The 18352-nt window shown below is 42.3% G+C and overlaps 1 protein-coding gene across 1 annotated transcript in view; it reads right to left on the bottom strand.

Moving 5' to 3' along the window:
- The window catches only part of LOC134382234 (aldehyde oxidase 4), a 63169-nt gene that overhangs the window by 6788 nt on the left and 38029 nt on the right, over positions 1–18352 (bottom strand). The window contains exons 21-29 of the mRNA XM_063102640.1: positions 18203–18327; positions 16081–16214; positions 15078–15165; positions 14222–14308; positions 13808–13999; positions 12585–12812; positions 10110–10205; positions 8683–8811; positions 514–588 (exon numbers count right to left, since the gene is read on the bottom strand). Of these exons, the coding sequence (XP_062958710.1) occupies positions 514–588; positions 8683–8811; positions 10110–10205; positions 12585–12812; positions 13808–13999; positions 14222–14308; positions 15078–15165; positions 16081–16214; positions 18203–18327 (1154 nt within the window). The remainder of the gene's footprint in view (positions 1–513; positions 589–8682; positions 8812–10109; positions 10206–12584; positions 12813–13807; positions 14000–14221; positions 14309–15077; positions 15166–16080; positions 16215–18202; positions 18328–18352) is intronic.

Genomic DNA, 18352 nt, shown 5'->3' with positions numbered 1-18352 from the left:
TTATAAAAGAGACCCCAAAGAGCTTCCTTGCTCCTTCTGTCACGTGAGGACACAGTGAGAAGTCACCATGTATGAACGAGGAAACAGGTCCTCATCAGACACAGAATCTGCTGGTGTCTTGATCTCAGACTTCCAGCCTACAGAACTGCGAGAAATAAATTCCTGTTCTTTATAAGCCACCCAATCTATAGTGTTTTGCTATAGCAGCTTGAATGAACTAAGACAGGGGTAAGTGGCTTGTCCCATAGGCTAGTAGTGACAGAACAGAGACAGCAGCCCTTGGTGTGTTTTACTTCAGAGCCCATTCTTTTATCACACTCTGTGAAAAATTAGGCTCTGAAATAAAGTCAGGTTTCAATGAACACAGACATCGCTTTTAGGAAAAGCAGAAGGAAAGGCTAGCAAATGCTTTGCTTCTTGATTGGGCACCCCCAATCAGCCTGTGCAGCTGCGGCTGTGACCCACCTGGATGCATTGCCTTTTCCCAGCAGGGACAGCAGAGAGAACACTCACCCAGTCCTCCCATTTTCCTTTAGAGTTTTTCCTGATGATGGGCTGAAGACGGGCCATAAGAATTTGGCAGGCATTCTAAAAATAAATATTTGAAATGATATCAGAAATAAAAGGCACAGGAAATAGCAAAATGTTAACTATTTAAATCAATTCAAATGCAGACTGTTAATTTTGTGAACCTGCTTCCTAGTCATTTAGTCAGGGTTTCTTAAACTTGAATAATGTATGGAGTCTCTTCAAAGGAAAAAATGTTCTGTGGATTCTTCAGTGCTGACTTGAAATTATTTTTATTACAATGTTTAAGTATATGTTAACATAAAGCTAGATAGTGTCAGAGTTATAGCTCTTTTCTTACTATCAAACAAAAACAAAATGGCAGAGCATGCACACCAATCTATATACCAATAAAATTCAAAATAACAACATTAATTTAGTTGATTGATGATGTTGTGTTTTGCAGATAAATTGCTGCTTGGAATGTGGAAAAAGTATTGACCACTGTGGCACAGATACTTTTGAGTTCAAAATGCCTATGGTACACCAGTTGATGGATCAATTGATGGATCAATTGATTTGCCTCATCCACCTGCTGTTCTTACTTAAATTGCCACAGGATTTTCATTTGCATGTATACCTCGCCATCATCTGCTCTTCACTGGGCAAGAACATACCATTTACGTACGAAGTCCATCTCTGCTCTTTTCTTGTTGCTTTGAACAAAGCACACTCTTTGTCCCAAGAGATCTCTTTGGTGGGCAAAGAGATCTCATGGCGATGCTCCAATTGTAAAATGGTCATTCTGATGATCCAAAGTATACTTATTTTAATTTTTAAAAGATGATTGTTGAAATGAAAATAAAAATTATTGAAGTGAAATCGTGGACTCCTGAGATTATACCTGCTGACCTCGGGGTGTCAGTGGACCCCACTTGGCTTCCACTCTAAATTCAGACACAAACCCAATTACATATGTGCCCTTCCATATTCATCTCCGCCTCAGAACATGCTACACACCTGCCCCCCTCTTGGTTTCTGTTCTTTCTTGTCTATTATTCCTATTATTCTTGTCTATTATTCTATGGGAAATGGTCTACGGTTTCTCATGCATTGGGGTGATCCTTGTTTTCATCTATCTTTGCTGGTCCATCCATTCAGTTTTCAACCACTGATCTATTACAAGAAGATGACTTCCAAAAGAGTGCCACATACAAGGCAAACCTAAGTCCTAGAGTTCCCACGCCTGTGCAGGTATCAGATATTTTACCCTTATCGTGCCCTGACCACCATACTCCTGCGCATAACTCTAGACTAAACAGTCTGGCGGTCTCCTAAGGCAAGTTTCCCCCTTAAGATAGTGAGATATTTCAGTGAACACCTGTCATTCTTTTCTGACTTTTGAACTCTTTTCTTTGGGGCATGCTCTGACTTTATATTTCTTGTAGGGCTGCCTCCTCCTATTGAAGCTCCAAATGTCAGACACAAATTTTTCCAGCTTCTTTTGCATTATAGAAAATTTCAAAATGTACAAACATAGCAAGAATAGTACAGTGACCCCTCTACTACCCTTTGTCCAGCTTAAACAGTGGCCATTTGTACCCAACCTCACCACCCAGCTATCTTTCCTCCCTCTTCCTTTACCTTGCCCCCTTTGCCATCTTTGCTCCAGTCACCCTGGACTCCCACACAGGCCTTTGCACTGACTTTCCCTCTGCTTCCAAACACCTCCTTGGCTGCTTTCCATGCCACATTCAGGACCAGGCACGAGGATCCCCAATCAATGCCCTGCCTGATATCCCTGCTGCCTAAGATAGCACCCCCAACACGTTCACTTTCTCTTTCCTTAATTTCCTTTATCTTGCTTTATGACACCTGCCATTATGTTTCTTTTTCATTATTGTTTCTTTCTTTATTACTATTTATTCATTTATTTTTTACTAACAGGATGTTGAGGGACTTTTTTGGACTCATTTTAAGCTAAGGACCCAAAATGATGAGACCAGCACAAGAGGTGGCAAATAGCTCCTTATTCCAAATCGGGGTGCCCTGCCCCTCCACACGATTTCCACTTCTGCAAACAGGCGAGACACTGGGGCAGTAGCTGGGGCAGAAAAGGACCATGTCTGGGTTGTAGCCTCTCAGAGGTGTGTGTTTCCTGGGTGGAAACTGTGGTAGGGAGGTTGGCTGAGGTAGATTTTTTTTCTAATTCATTGCAGTTTCCATATTTAACCATTCCATTTTGAGACAAAAGAGGAACAGAAAACCAAAATAAAATTAATTTGCCCCGCTTGCTGTATTCTTTGGTTTGTGGTGTTTGACATTTATCCAATCCTTATTTCTGTAAACATAAGTGTACTAGTGCATATTGATTTACCTAATCCATCTACTGGTTCTTTTTTTATTTTATTTTATTTTATTTTATTTTATTTTTATTTTTTTATTATTATTTTTTTTAAAATTTTATTTTGTCGATATACATTGTAGCTGATTAATGCTCCCCATCACCAAAACCTCCCTCCCTTCTCCCTCCCCCCCTCCCCCCCAACAATGTCCTTTCTGTTTGTTTGTTGTATCAACTTCAAATAATTGTGGTTGTTATATCTTCTTCCCCCCCCCCCGGTTTGTGTGTGTATGTGTGTATGTGTGTGTGTGAATTTATATATTAATTTTTAGCTCCCACCAATAAGTGAGAACATGTGGTATTTCTCTTTCTGTGCCTGACTTGTTTCACTTAATACAATTCTCTCGAGGTCCATCCATGTTGTTGCAAATGGCAGTATTTCATTCGTTTTTATAGCTGAGTAGTATTCCATTGTGTAGATGTACCACATTTTCCGTATCCACTCATCTGATGATGGGCATTTGGGCTGGTTCCAACTCTTGGCTATTGTAAAGAGTGCTGCGATGAACATTGGGGAACAGGTATACCTTCGACTTGATGATTTCCATTCCTCTGGGTATATTCCCAACAGTGGGATGGCTGGGTCGTATGGTAGATCAATCTGCAATTGTTTAAGGAACCTCCATACCATTTTCCATAAAGGCTGCACCATTTTGCAGTCCCACCAACAATGTATGAGAGTTCCTTTTTCTCCGCAGCCTCGCCAGCATTTATCGTTAATAGTCTTTTGGATTTTAGCCATCCTAACTGGGGTTAGATGGTATCTCAATGTGGTTTTGATTTGCATTTCCCGGATGCTGAGTGATGTTGAGCATTTTTTCATATGTCTGTTGGCCATTTGGATATCTTCCTTAGAGAAATGCCTACTTAGCTCTTTTGCCCATTTTTTAATTGGGTTGCTTGTTTTCTTCTTGTAAAGTTGTTTGAGTTCCTTATATATTCTGGATATTAATCCTTTGTCAGATGTATATTTTGCAAAATTTTCTCCCACCTAATCCATCTACTGGTTCTTTTAATTTAAAATTATTCAGGATTTTTCTCTTCTTTTGCAACTGGCTGGCATGGGGCCCAAATCCTCAACTTTGGTGTTGTCAGCACCATGCTCTACCAACTGAGCTAACACAGGCCAGCCAGGATTTTCCTATAAGACACTTTCCTTAAAAGCCATTTCCTAGGCTTACTCCCATATAAAAGACTTGGTACTGAAAAATGAATTCTGGGGTTCTAAAATGAACAACTTCATCTTCCTGACTCTCATCCAGCTGATGGACAGTCTACACCAGGGCTAGAGCCATCGTTGTCTTTGCAGCCACAGAGCCCCAGCCTTTGCTATACGTTTCTTTTGAAAATCTGATGTGATCGTTGACTGAAAAAGAATCTGGAGCCTTGGAAAGCTGTGAGTCTGAGAGAACCTTGAAAGCTTTTCGTAGGCAACCCACCACGGAAGCCCACTGAAGAGCTGCAGAAGGTCTGAAGGGCAATCAAACGACAGATTGTCACCCGTTTCCTTCTAGGAGCATGCTCTGAATCTGCTGCACACATTTCTGCCCAAGCTGGATGATGGAAGCCAGGCTTCTGCTCCATTTAGAGTTTCCCTACATTTTCGGACTCCGGATGAAGAATTTTACTTTGTTTTAAGGGTGGCCTGGCTATATTTACATAGTTCTGAAAGAAGTTTTCATGTTGTAAGTTGAACTTTACATATTTTAAAAATAGTCTCAGGGCTGTCTCACTTGGGAGAGCAAGATGCTAGTAATACACCAAGGTCAAGGGTTCGCATCCCTGTACTGGCTAGCCACTAAAAAAAAAACTGCAATCTTATTCTTAAGTGCATTTTTTTTTGGTGCCACCGTCACCACTATTTCCAATATTTTTGTTTTGTTTTGTTTTGCAAATTCCAATTTTTATTTGTAAGAATTTACTCACATCACTGAGTAATTATTCTATAACACCACTAATTTTAAAAATTTATTTGATTAGGTAGTATATGACAGGATGAAAATTCAAAAATATAAAAGATTATAAAGTGAGCCTCCTACTTCTGGCTTCCAGTCTCCCACCTCCATTTCTGATGTTTCTTTTCTTATCTTTTTTTTTTGATTGAATCATAATTGATTATACACATTTTGGGGGTTCAATGTTGACATATGTTGATGAAATCAATATTACTAGCATATATATTGTTACAAGTTGTACTGATCCTTTATGCCCCTTGTCCAATCTCTTCCTATCCCCCTCACCCTCCCCTCTCCGTCCACTGATAGCCCTAGATTTCTTCTCTCCCTCTGAAAGAGTAATGGTTACTCTGTTGATTTATTACCTAGATGATTTGTCCAATGCTGAGAGGTGTGTTCAGGTCCCCCAATATTATCACAGGGCAGATGCTTCTTCTGTCACTCTGGGATGGGCTTTGTGGAGAGAGACATCCTCTTCTTTTCTTTGGTCTCTGCTGGTGACTCTTCTTCTGTCATTGCACTCCAGTGGTTGGCAGACCACCTGCATGGTGGTTGTGATGTCTAGCCACTTTCATGGCAGCTGTGGTTACTGTGGTGGCTGTGTTGGGCCACCCACATGGAAGTGATGTTTTTGGCATGCTCCTTGGCACTGGGGGTGTGCCTGGTTGTGGGTGGGGGCTCCAGTGTCCAGTTCCATGCCTTGGGTCCCCTGGTGGTCCCCAAGGCACTGGTGGTGTGCCTGGGCCAGAACTAATTTTTTTTCCTCCACTTACTTCTAAAATGGGGGAAATTCCTGTGGGAACCAGTACTTGAGCTGTGTTGTTGAACTAAATTGCTGCTTTGCTGCTGTTTCCCTAGGGAAGGCTTTTTGTGCAGCTCAGGGTTTAATGGTTGGCCTTATAGGTACTTCCAGCTCTCCAAAGACCTGGTGCACCTGGGTTGTATAGAAACTCTGTTCTGGACCTGAGTCTTTTCATCAAACTGCACCCCATGCAATTCTGCATTCCCGACCAGTCTCCTCTGAGTGATCCTGTGTTGACTGGGGGGTGGATCAGCTGTCCTTGCTGTGTCCCTGTGTTCTCCCAGTGGGCCTGTCTTCCCCACCGCACATGCTGCAAACACTTCCCATGGGATGGGCTCTGTGCCAGTCCCTTGCGATGACTCACCAGCTCTGAATGGTTCCTGTTTTTCAGTTGTTCTGGCTCCTCGCTCCTGCTTGGGTCCACAGGAACCCTATTAGTAGTCTTGCTGTCCTGAGGGCCACCAAGGCCCCCTTCTCCCCTGCTGCCTTCAAGCAACTCCATCCAAAGGACACAGCTGTGGCTTTTGCCGGCTCCTGCTCCGTGTGCTCAGCAGCTCCAGCCTTAAAGTGGCCATGGCCCAAAATGCTCTGAGCAGTTTTTTCTTTCTTTCATTGAGGCTTCTCCCACCTTCATGAACTCCATAGGTCTCTCCACCTTTTCCCTGAGCTCTAGCAGCCCCAGCTTGGCTGTTGTTGCATTTTTATAGTTGTAAATTGGTTGATTTATGGGAGAGAGTGACACTGGGACCGTCTATTCCACTATCTTGACCAGAAACCCTGATGTTTCTCTATTTCCAATATTTTTCATCATACCAAACAGAAACTCTATAACCATTATGCAATAATTCCGTATTTGCTGCTCCCCCCAGCTCCTGTTAACCTCCAATCTCTAATTCCTAGAATCGGAAAGGACCCACCTATAAGGCTTCCTGCAAGAGGTGGGGTGCCTCAGGAGAAAGAGTCTGGAGCTGGCCTGGAGCCTGGAGTGGGGCTGGGGCAGGTCACAAGTGGCTAAAGCCTCAGGAGAGGCACTGCCCATGTGAAAGATGCCCAGAAGGGACTCTCTAAGGAGCTCACAATGAGATCCGTGCAGGGAGGAGTCAGATGTAATATGGCCATATCACACTGATGCCAGTCAAGTGAGATCTTTTCTGCCTCTTACCTCTATACCCTTCTTTCCTCTGACTCTGAAATGTAGGCTAGGAAGAGGGTCTGAAATATAGGCTAGGAAGCCAGAGGGAAGGGGGAGAAAGTACAGGGAGGGACATGGGGAGAAGCCAATATCTCCCTTTCTCTCTGCAGGCCAGCTGGGAAGTAGCAGGGACACTGCAATCTGAAGTACATGTTAGAATTTTGAACTAGATAATTTAATTATTAAAATGAGATGGTTCCTGTGACTAAAGGTGATCCATGGACTTTTAGGTATCGTAAAATAATTAGAAAATTATAGGTAGATTTTACTCAGGGGGAAGGGAGAAGAAGCCTACAGAGGGAACTTAAGGCGCCAGTGGGGGAAAGAATAAAGATGTTTCCTGCCACATCTGCTGGAGTCCTGCTCTTTCAAAGTAATGGTTTCACGTATTTATTTATCGTCTGCCTGAATGTGAACTCTCTGTGATTAGGCTCTTCAGATTTTGTCCTGTTTCATTTATTGCCACACTCCTAGTGCTTAAAACAGGGTCTGGCACATAGTAGGTCTTGGTAAATGTTTGTAAAATCAATGTTGAATCAATAAAACAAGTGTGAAGTCACATGAATTTACAACTTTTCTTATGATGTTTCTTCATCAAAAATCATCCTAAAAATATGAAAATTTTCACAAAACTTCTTATTTTCTCATTTTTGGGGGGGTCCCTGACTTACAGGTACCTGAGACTATGTCTAGCTATGTATTGGGTGTCTCTTTGCAAGGCAATTAACATCTGGATGAAATGTGAAAAATGGATTCAGTCATCTACAGGTTTTAACAAGACTAGAATTTCCCAGAGCATTTTTCTTGGGCTCTGTTTCCACAGAATGTTAAGAGGGGTTGTATTAATTAAAATATTTTCATGGTTAGATAAGCTTGGAGAAAAAAGAGTGAAACAAAGTTAGATAGATTTCCTTACTGCAGGACTTGTCAGAGCCTTTTTCTTTTTTTTTTTTTTTTGTCGTTTTTTCGTGACCGGCACTCAGCCAGTGAGTACACCGGTCCGCGGCGGGAGCGTCGCCGCGCTGCCAGCGCAGCACTCTACCAAGTGCGCCACGGGCTCGGCCCAAAGCCTTTAACATGCTAATATGCCCTATAAGCCTCTATGAGTGGCTGTAGTGTTTATGCAACATTTTCCAAGTTTGTTGACTATAGGATCCTTTTTTTTCCCCCACTGAGCATTTCATGGGTTCACTATCCCAAAAAGTGTACTTCAGGAAGCCATGGTTCACATTATATATCGGCACATTTAAAAAGAACTTTCTTTTTTCATCCAGATGTCTGTCATTTCGTGGAGATGGTCTCTGTGGGCAACTAACAGCCAACGTCATTTTCTAGAGGTTGCGGGGTTGGGAGGGAGGTGTGGTGGCTTTTTTGCACGATCTCTGTCATCTGCCCGATGATTCTATGAGGCGGGTGATATTTGTATCCCCAGTGTTACAGAAGAGAAAACAAATTCTTAAAGAGGTGAATTGACTGGCTCAAGCCCTTCATGGAACAGGATGGGATTACCCTGCTTTGCTCTGGTGTGCTGGGGTGAGAGAAGGGAGAGATTCTTTCATCTGAGACAAACGGAGGTCACTGAAGGTGCAGATTTTCACATGCAACAGAACATTAATTATGAAAAACAGCCCAGTGCAGCAAAAGGAGCACTAAATGGGAGCCTCAGAAAACTTGACTTGGAGCCTGGCCTCTGCCAGTATTTAGCCGAATGACATAGAACTTGACCTCCCTGGGCCTCCGTTTCATCATCCATAAAAAAGGGGTGGGACAAAGTCCCTTCCAGCACCGTCACTGAGTGATTGAGAAATGAAAGAAAAGTCACCTGCACGGCCTTTCCGTTGATGTCTGTCCCCATCGACCCCGCCGTGAAGACGGCATTGGGCACCGTGATTGTGCTTGTTTCAGACAGGTGCACATACGACTGGGGGATGTTCAGTTCTCGGCTAGCCACCTGCCAGAAGCAGAAGAAAAATAGTATGTATTTTGTTGACTTTAAGCCCCTCCCCCAAATTAAAAACCTTCATTCTGTTTAGAACAGATTGTAAAACCTGGCTATTCTACAGAGACAAATATTTGAGCTAGCATCTTGGGTTTTGCATGTAGATTGATGCATTTGAAGATGTAAAATGGCACTGTAAAAGATACACTCCTTTTAGGAGACATGTGACCAACCAAAGAGCCTTTTTGTGCTTTCTTTTAAGTATTCATAGAAGCCATGTGGCAGTTTGGTCACACTGGGACATCTAGTTTAGCAGGATGCATTCAGGAAAGACTGAGGCCCTGGTCTTTCTGTTTACCTTCGTCTTCTCCTTGTAGTTTACAGACAATTTATCAGATCATATTTCCTTCTTTTGCAGGCATAGGGTTTTGTTGTAAAGAAGCAAGATATGTTCAAAGAAGGCCCTCTGGGTTTTTGTGATTTTTCTAGTTCCAAGTACACTGTTAAATAATATTATTACCTTAAAGAAAGTATCTTCTGTCTTTCATTGGGAGAGAAGCTTTGTTTCCTGCATATTTTTGATTCAAATGTCATACTCAACAAATTCTTATTTCACATTAAAAAAGGGAAATTTTTCCTATTGCAATAATCTCTTACTATTTTAACAATATTAGAAACACTTCTTTGAATTATCATACATAATGGCCAGTCACGTGCAGTTCCTAAATAGATTGTAAATTCTAAAAAGCATAATTTTTCATCCTATTAAACACATTCATTTCTTTCTTTCTTTTTTTTTTTTTTTGTCTTTTTGTGACCGGTAAGGGGACGGCAACCCTTGGCTTGGTGTCGCGCGCACCACGCTCACCGGCAATTCCTACATAGGATCCGAACCAGCGGTGGGACCGCTGCCGTGCTCCCAAGCGCTGCACTCTCCTGAGTGCACCATGGGGCCGGCCCTAAACACATTCATTTCTAAGTGAGGATTTGAATGAACACAGTATTGCTTTGAGTGGTTGCCATAAATCTTAAAAGTATTTTGTCCTTGAAAACTGTAGTCACATTTTTTAGAAGACCTAGGGACTTGGTTCTTTTGTATGAAGGAGGAATAATAAAACATATTTGCTCAGTTTTAACTTCCACTTCCCTCACCCCCCTGCATTTTTGCATTCCTGAAATCAGGATGAGTCTTACAATTGACTGTGCATTTAGTACAATGGTATTTCTCCTGCTCAACAAGCAAAAAACTGTTCAGTTGACTATAAGGTGCTACACTCTTCTAGTGGAGAGAAGATCGACACTAATCTCACCTGAATCATTTTGGTGTTCAGGCCTTGTCCCAGTTCACAGCCACCATGAGTCACCAAGACAGAACCATCTAGGTAGATGTGGACCAACGCAGCCGCCTGGGGGGGAAATGAAATAATTGTGATGCCAATTTGGAAACTGATGTAGCCAAATGTTGCTATGAGGTTAGCCAAGGTTGCTGGATGAACTGTTTTGTTTCATTGAGACGATCTCTCATTTTCTATTCTGGAGAAGAAAGCTATTACTGGTGGCTACAGACAGCCCCTTGCAAGAAACCCCAGACTTGAAAACCATTAATGCAGATGTGTAAGTGTGTTCATCTCTCCTCCCACCGGGCTTCTGCCTACTGCAGGCCCTGTGTGGAGGCCTTGGGAGCTGGCTCTCCAAAGCCCCAACCTGTACAACATTTTAGTATTCCTTCCTCCCTGGATGTGAAATTAACATGGAGCCTGGATGAGTAAATTTCCAGGTACAACCTCTCTTGGATACTAGAGGATCTGGAAGAACCTTGAGATGTTTTAATGGTTTCCAAACCCTGATCTTTCAGAATCACAATGGGGAAGGGATATGGGCCCCATTCTGGAAATTCTAGCTCAGTGGCAGTTTGGAGGTGGAGCCCAAATACCCATTTTTTAAGCTCCCAGGTGATTTTAATGATTGGCCAGGTTTGGGACCCATTGATTTAGTCCAAATTCTTTACTTTGCACATGGGGGAACAGAAGCCTATAGAGGGAGAGACGTGGCCAAACCCAGGTACTAAGTTTGTGGTAAAGTCAGGACAGGACCCCACAACTCCTAACTTGATTTCAGGGTCCTCATGACCATGCCAAGTGGCCTCTTCAGACTAACTGCTGTTGTCCATCTCTGGGGCTGGTTGTCCTCACTGAACAAGCCACAGGATGTGCATGTGGTTCCAGGGACAAGGCCACAGGAGGGAGGAGGATGGGCTGCGTAGGGTGGTTCTACAAGTAGCTGGGATTTTCCTTTAGCATGATCACAATCATAGGCTCATGCAGGTGGACTGGGATCCTGCATCTACCCTCTGGAGACCCTACCTCCATATTGATGCTTGTGCCCCTGCCACCAAGTATTCAAATATTACTTAACTCATCTCTTCCAGTCTCCTGGGTATGATGAGGCTATATTCTCAAAATCATTAAGTTCTATATAGGAAATTTAAAGCTTTGTATCTTCACCTTTATGGCAATCTAACAAGAGTAATGGATGACCAGGTGTAAATGAGTATTGTCTTTGCTTTCAGAATGCACGTTAGATTTTACGTTGATGATTGTATGAACACCGAGTAGGATTACTTGAATTGATGGAGCGTATTAGAGACAAGAGGTGGGACAGTGAGTCATCATCACAGCACCCGCAGACATTTAGGAAAAGGGCTTCGACATGGCTTGTGCAGCCACTGCCAGAACCACCATCATTTTGTGAGTGAGGATTTAGTTTTAGAAGAGCAACATCATCCACCACATTAAATTAATGTTATTATTTTGAATACTACTGGCATTTATAGTATTATTTTTACTTAATTTGCAAATCTGTTTGTGTTTTAGAAGGGCACATGAGTTGTAGGAAGCTTTTTCTTTGTTTGTGGTTATACATAGTTAAATAACATAAAAGTAAATAATTTAAGCAACTAATGAGAGTTCACAAGAATTTTCTTCCAGAAGGGGATCTGGGTGTTGTTCTGGCTTGAGAGGTACTACCTGGGGGAAGATGAACACCTGCTCCAGGTGGTGCAGTGCTCCAGGCCTTCCCCTCTCTCCTTCTTTTGCTTCCTACCTTGTCAGTGGACTCCGAGGAAGGGTGTGCACAGGGCATAATTTTGGTAAGAGAGAGCTTGGGCCCACCTCATTCACACCATGAAGGGGGCCCGTGTTCTTTCCTTTGCATGGGTTTGGTTTGGGGGACATTTCAGAGATTAATGGGGATAGAAACCAAAAACAAAAGACAGAATCAGAAACCAAACCCCAGGAAAAACTGTATATGGTGAAACTAAAAAGGAGGTCCAGTATTCACTTAACCTCAATATAGACTCCAACTTTCCATATGAATCGGGTAGCTTTATCTGTTCTCATGTGTTTTTATCTGCCTTCAAATGACCCTACTGCTCTCACTAAGAAACAAGGAAAGAGAGAAAGGGATCCTCTTGTTACCCCCGGTCCTCTCATGGATTTGAAACTTGACCCCCTGCCCCAATACCTATGTTTGGGGCCCTGTGACCTAAGGCCACCCCCCTGAGTTAAACTTTACTGTTGATTGCTTCTGACGTCCCAGATACTGTGACCTGCCAGGTCTGCCCTGACACCCGTGGTGGTCTCCAACCTTTGCTTGAAAGGAAACTGCCCAGTTTCTTCTGTTTCCCTAGAGGGAACCATCCCTAGTCACATGTGATTGCCTTTTTCAGGCAGCCTTTGCCATTTAGAGAAGGGTTTCTGATGAGAAGACATTTCTCCCAACCTCACCTGATTGTAGTAGGCCATGGGGATCCCAATGGTAAATTTCATGGGGACTATAGCAAGCCCCCTCTTCTTCCAGTAATTGTTTGTGTTAAATTCCTCTGCAGCCAGTCTCCTAGCATGGAATGAAGATTTCTCCAGACATTCTTTCCAGCACCTTTGCAAGGGCTCTGGATTAAACATCTGCTTATGGGCTGTTTTGCTAATTCTCTTATACATGTTTATTTCTTTAACCTAAAAGACAAGAAAATAAAAGGAATTTTAAGGATAGGTGCTCGTTCTGTATGTGAAGCATGCATTTTTGTTATATGCCTGATATGAAGAAAGTCTTTCTAAAAAAAGAAACAACTATTTAAGTGGCTATAAATGTGCAAGTATATGTGTATAAACATAACAACAACAATGATAACAGCAATAGAAACTTTATTGAACACTTCATATGCTCCAGGCTCTAGATTTAGTGTATTATCTCAGTTAACTTCACAATAACTCTGAAAAACAGTAGGGCCTAACTATTATTAGGCTTGTCACAAGTTTGTTAGTGGCGAGACAAAATTCTCCTGATTCAAAATCCTTTTACTCCTGTACAGCAGTGCCTTATTCTTAACAGTTCTCAAGTTAGCTCCTCAAAGTCTTGAATTGTGGTAAAATGTTTGCAGAAATGGCCGTAATCATTCCTTCTCTCTATTTATTCCCAAGTGGTTGCACACTGATTCTGGGATTGGCAGGTGACTTGTTTTGGCTGATGGGACAATATATACGAGAGGCAGGCAGAAACGTGAAAAGTGCTTGTTCTTTAGGGCTTGCCACATTCTTGCTGTTCTCAGGAACTCTGTAAGTACCTCGTGAGAAGGAATCTGGGCTAGCCTACTGGAGGATGAGAGGCTCTGTGGAGCAGAGACAAACCTTCCCAGCTGAGGCATTCCCTAGACAAACCAGCCTGAAAACTGCTGAGCACTTAAGTGAAGCAATTTCAGCCCTTGAAGCTCCAGTTGAGCTGGCCCAGACCAGAAGAGCTAGCCAGCTGACCCACAGAATCCTAAGAAATACTATCTGTTGTTTTAAGCCACTACATTTTGTGGTCAACTTACCATGCAGCAAAAGCTAACTGACACATACTGTATTTTATTTCTTTGAATCCACCAAGAGGCTGACACAATGCTATACGTAGGTGCTCAAAATATATGTGAACCAATAATGTCAGCATTTCATTAGTGAGTTCTGTTTACCTCTTCAGGGAGTAAGTTACATTGAGATGCCACAGCTGTTATGTAAGCTTCGACTACCACTGTAGCCTGAGGGAAGCCAAATCCTCGGAAGGCAGTGTTGGATGGCAAATTTGTTTTGCAAGCTCTACCCCGGCACCGGAAATTAGGAATATAATATGCATTTTCAGATTTCAGCACAATGAACTCTATCACCTGAATTAAAGTAAAACAAAACAAAACTTCAAAAATATTGAAAAAAAATTTTCAAAACATACTTGACATCTGTCAAATATTCAAAACTACTTATGACAATTTTATTTTTAACTTGAATCCTTCACAGAACTTATCTAATTTGTAAGACAAATATTCATGCAAATAAAGCATGGCACATGCAGCCAAGTGGTAGCCTATAGGAAAGGCATATTTCTTCTTTACCAGCTCAGACTCATCAGGGGTGCACCCGCCATTGGTGTAATATTCAACATCAGCAGCTTTGATCACACCATTGTTCATGAATCCAATCTGCAAAGGAACAACATGTAAGACAATTTTCCCAATAGTCCTTCTTTGCAATCAAATCATACCATACACAAACACATCTGATCTGCAAAAGTTGTCAGAATCAAAACAACAACAACAAAAAAAACCCCACCACTGTCAAATAGAGCCAAGAAAGGCCCTGAAGTTAGAGTTCTCTTGTATGAGTGCCTGATAACAAGAACTATCACAAAGGACTCTGCAAGAATCACAACCTCACACAAAGGCTTTACACAAAAAATGCTTCTGTGAGAACATCTGCCCAGCAACTATCTGTCCAGCCTTGGCCTAGCATCATCCTTGTTATAGTTCCTTGTAGCCAAGGATAATTATCCCCAAACAATCATGTGATCCTCCATCATTTTTCCTTTAAAACCTTTCATCTTCCTCTACCTCCCTGAATACACACATAATTTACTATGGCATGTGTATTACCATTGCAATGCTATATTCTTGAATAAGTTACATTTTCTTTTAGAGAGCCCCTTTCTGTATGTTATCTAGGTTGAAAGATCACAGTTGTCCATCATACTTTGGTTATGTGCATGATTCTCAGATTGCATATGACAGTCACCAGAGAAACACTAAGGATGTGCCCAAGTTGAATCTGATCCCAACTGAAAGTTCTGACTAGTTTTAGGCAGCATCCAAATCCCTTTCAGGCAGTATGGAATTTAGTAATTGTCTTTGCTGTTGGTTGGTTAACATTGGACAATGTCTTAGTCAATTTGCCAAGCTTTTTACTCTCACTCACTTTGTATTTTCCGAGGAGTGGGTGGCGGCCAGCAGTTATCAGCATGTCATCACCACGCTCCAGGATAAACCGGATTGGGCGGCCAGTCCTATTGGAAATGACTCTGTTAATGTGCTGGATGCTTCATAAAGTTGTAGAGACGTAGAGATGGGGGAAGGGGACTTGAGATAATCTAGCTTAGTGGTTTCCAATGGGGCTAGTAACATACCTTAAACAACATTTTGGAAGGCATTAACATTTGTGAGGGTATTAAAATTTTTTAAAAAATATTATTATCCTGGTTTAGTCACATCTGAGAATTTATATATTGCAATGATATATTATTTGGTTACAAGTTACGTTCCTTTTGTTTCTTTTTTATGTTGCATTAAGGAATTGTATGATTATTTGGAATTATGTGTATAAGTAGGTTTATTGTTATGAATTTCACTTCAGGATCGTAAAGGGGTCACTAAAATATTTGCCATAGGGGGATGTTGAGGATGAAGGGCTGAGACCTAGTGCTCTGTCGAGCTCAGCCTCCCCCACATTCAGACTCCCCTTTCATGAAGTATCCATCAAGGACTCTGGCTACTGATGGAATGTTCCCAGTGCCTGCACACCTGCTACTCACAGGACTGCCTTTTCTATTGCTGGAAAATGCCAATGAGCTAAGGTATTCCCAGCTTTTCTTTTTGAGGCGGTATCCTGGGATAAGTTTGTCCTAAATATATTTTAGTGAACTTTGGTGGTTTCAAGGGTCACAAAAGTCATGGCTATTTTAGTGTTTGGATATTCCAACTGGATGAGGCAGAGGCTAAGTAGATATTCCCAGAAAACAGCAGAGCTCCAGGTTTATTTCATGGCAAAATACGTCTCTTGGGATTCTGACTTTCCTTCCTCTCAGCCAACCTCAGCTGAATTGGAAGCTGAGATGAAAGCTGGGGTGCAGGGCAGGAAGGACTCAGGTAGCATCAATGCTACTTGGACTGCTGACACTAACAGCTGTCACTGTGACTCTTACTTGTTGGCGGCCACAGCACTGACAGCTCCTAGCAGAGCAGGCTTGGTCACTTTCCCCCCAAATGCTCCTCCAGCTCTTTTCATGTGGCAGGTGATTCTACTCCTTGGGACATTTAGTGCTGCAGCCACATATTCCTGCAAGAGGTAAGTCCCCAAAGTCATGTAAGTGCAATTTAATAGTTTACTTTATCATCCTCATGATTACCCTCTGTCAGTAAAAGAAATTCAGTAATTCAATAATAATTTACAGAGTTGTACAACCGTCATCATCATCATCTAATTTTAGAACATTTTCAGCATCACCAGAGAAACCTTGTACCCATCAAGCAGTCATTCCTCATACCCCGCCTCCGCCAAGCCCTCAGCACTAGGCAACTATGAATCCACTTTCTGTCTCTATAGATTTGCCTGTTCTGACATTTCACAGAAACGCAATCGTGCGATGTGTGGTCTTTAGAGACTGGCTTCCTTCACTTAGCACAACATTTTCGACGTTCATCCATGTTGTAGCGTGTATCAGTGTTTCATTCCCTTTATGGCTTAGTATTCTGTGGCACAGGTATACCACATTTTGTTTGTCCATTCATCAGCTGATGGACATTGGGTTGTTTCCACTTTGGGCTATTATTTATAATGCTGCTATGAACATTTGTGCATACATTTTTGTGTGGACATATGTTTTCATTTCTCTTGGGTTAAATTTAGTTGCAGAATTGCTGGGTTACATGATCACCCTCTGTTTAACATCCTGAGAATTGCTAAACTGGCTGTGCTATTTTTCATGTCAACCAGCAATGACTGAAGTTTCCAATTTCTTTACATTCTCATCAGCACTTGTTATTGTCTGTCTTTTTGATTATGGCCATTCTAGTGGGTGTGAAGTGCTATCTCATTGTGGTTTAGATTTGCATTTCCCTAGTGACTAATGACGCTGAACATCTTTTCGTGTGCTTATTAGTCACTTACATATCTTCTTTGGAGAAATGTCTACTCAAATCCTTTAATAGGACTTCTTTTGATGCTGCCCTAAGTTCTGGACTGTGGCAGGCTGTGGGTACCCAGTGCCCTAGTTACCCCTGGGAAATACCTGCTGTTGTGGAGGTGATGGATCGAACCCAGTAGGTGTTGGTGGTAGGTGGCAATGGTGACTTCGGCACATACATGTTATCATTACAGCCCAAAGCCAGAGATCTCTTGCCAAAGGGACCTCAGAGGTGACCTTTATCACCTCCCTCAATTTACAGAAAAGGGTACTGATGCCCAACAACTTGCAGGAGATCACATAGCTGCTTAGGGGCCAAGCATGTATCTCCTCCTCTGTCTACCTCAATACTTGCAACTGTGGAGGCCACAGCCACATCCCAGCTCAGAATCAGTGCCCTCAGCCTTTTATTTTGCTTGAATGGCAGCTGGTAGCTTCCTTCGCCCCTGGAGCCTCCCACCCCTTCAGGACCTCAAGGTGTCAGCTCATCTGTGCTCCCCCAGGAAGCCCCCAGCTGTCCTCCTCAGTGATGCTTATCATTTCTCCTTCTCCCCACCCCCCTAGCATAATTTTGTAGTAGCCCTCATGCCTGGCTCTATTCTAGGACCAACAACTCCATATTTTGTAAGAGGGGACTATCAGAGGATCTTCCTCACGTCCCTGTGTGTGGCAATGCCTTGTATCCCAACCACTGGCACAGGACTGGAATTTACATGCTGCTTACTGAGCCGGGCTGAAAATGTCTTGGAAATGCAATTGCTTTACACATGTAGCACCAATCCATGAGAGCATTCTTACAGAACAGCAATACAAATGCACCACAATGGGAAATTTCAGAATAATGCTATGGCCTTGACCTCCCTGAGATTAAGTTTTACACTATTAATTGTTATAAGGGAAAGATGAACCTTGTCCTATGTTTTGGAAGGTAGTAGAATTTCCAGATCACTTTGAAAGGTCTGCCCTTTTAAAGAAATATTTGCCCCCATTTTCTTCATTCTGGACTTTAGCTAATGTCAAATGTGCAGAGAGTTCAGTGTGTAAGAGTGGAAGGAATTAGAATACCCCGACAGTGGAGCGCCTGGTTGCAAGGGCTTCACATCACATCTGGGGTCTCATTTAAAAAAAAATATCCTGTTACCTGCACATGAGTTGGAAACTGTGTTCCAAGGTGTAATACCATTTCTTTATCTTCTCCTTTTGGGACAGCCAGGATGGTTTGCGTTTCCATGTAAAAATGTTCCTGTCCTTCCACATGGACCTCACCTGAAAAGCATAAACACAGGACAAT

The sequence above is a fragment of the Cynocephalus volans genome, chromosome 1 (assembly GCF_027409185.1).
Source record: "Cynocephalus volans isolate mCynVol1 chromosome 1, mCynVol1.pri, whole genome shotgun sequence".
Classification (NCBI taxonomy): domain Eukaryota; kingdom Metazoa; phylum Chordata; class Mammalia; order Dermoptera; family Cynocephalidae; genus Cynocephalus; species Cynocephalus volans.
The sequence above is the reverse complement of the archived record's forward strand: the minus strand, read 5'-3'. Positions and strand labels throughout refer to the sequence as shown.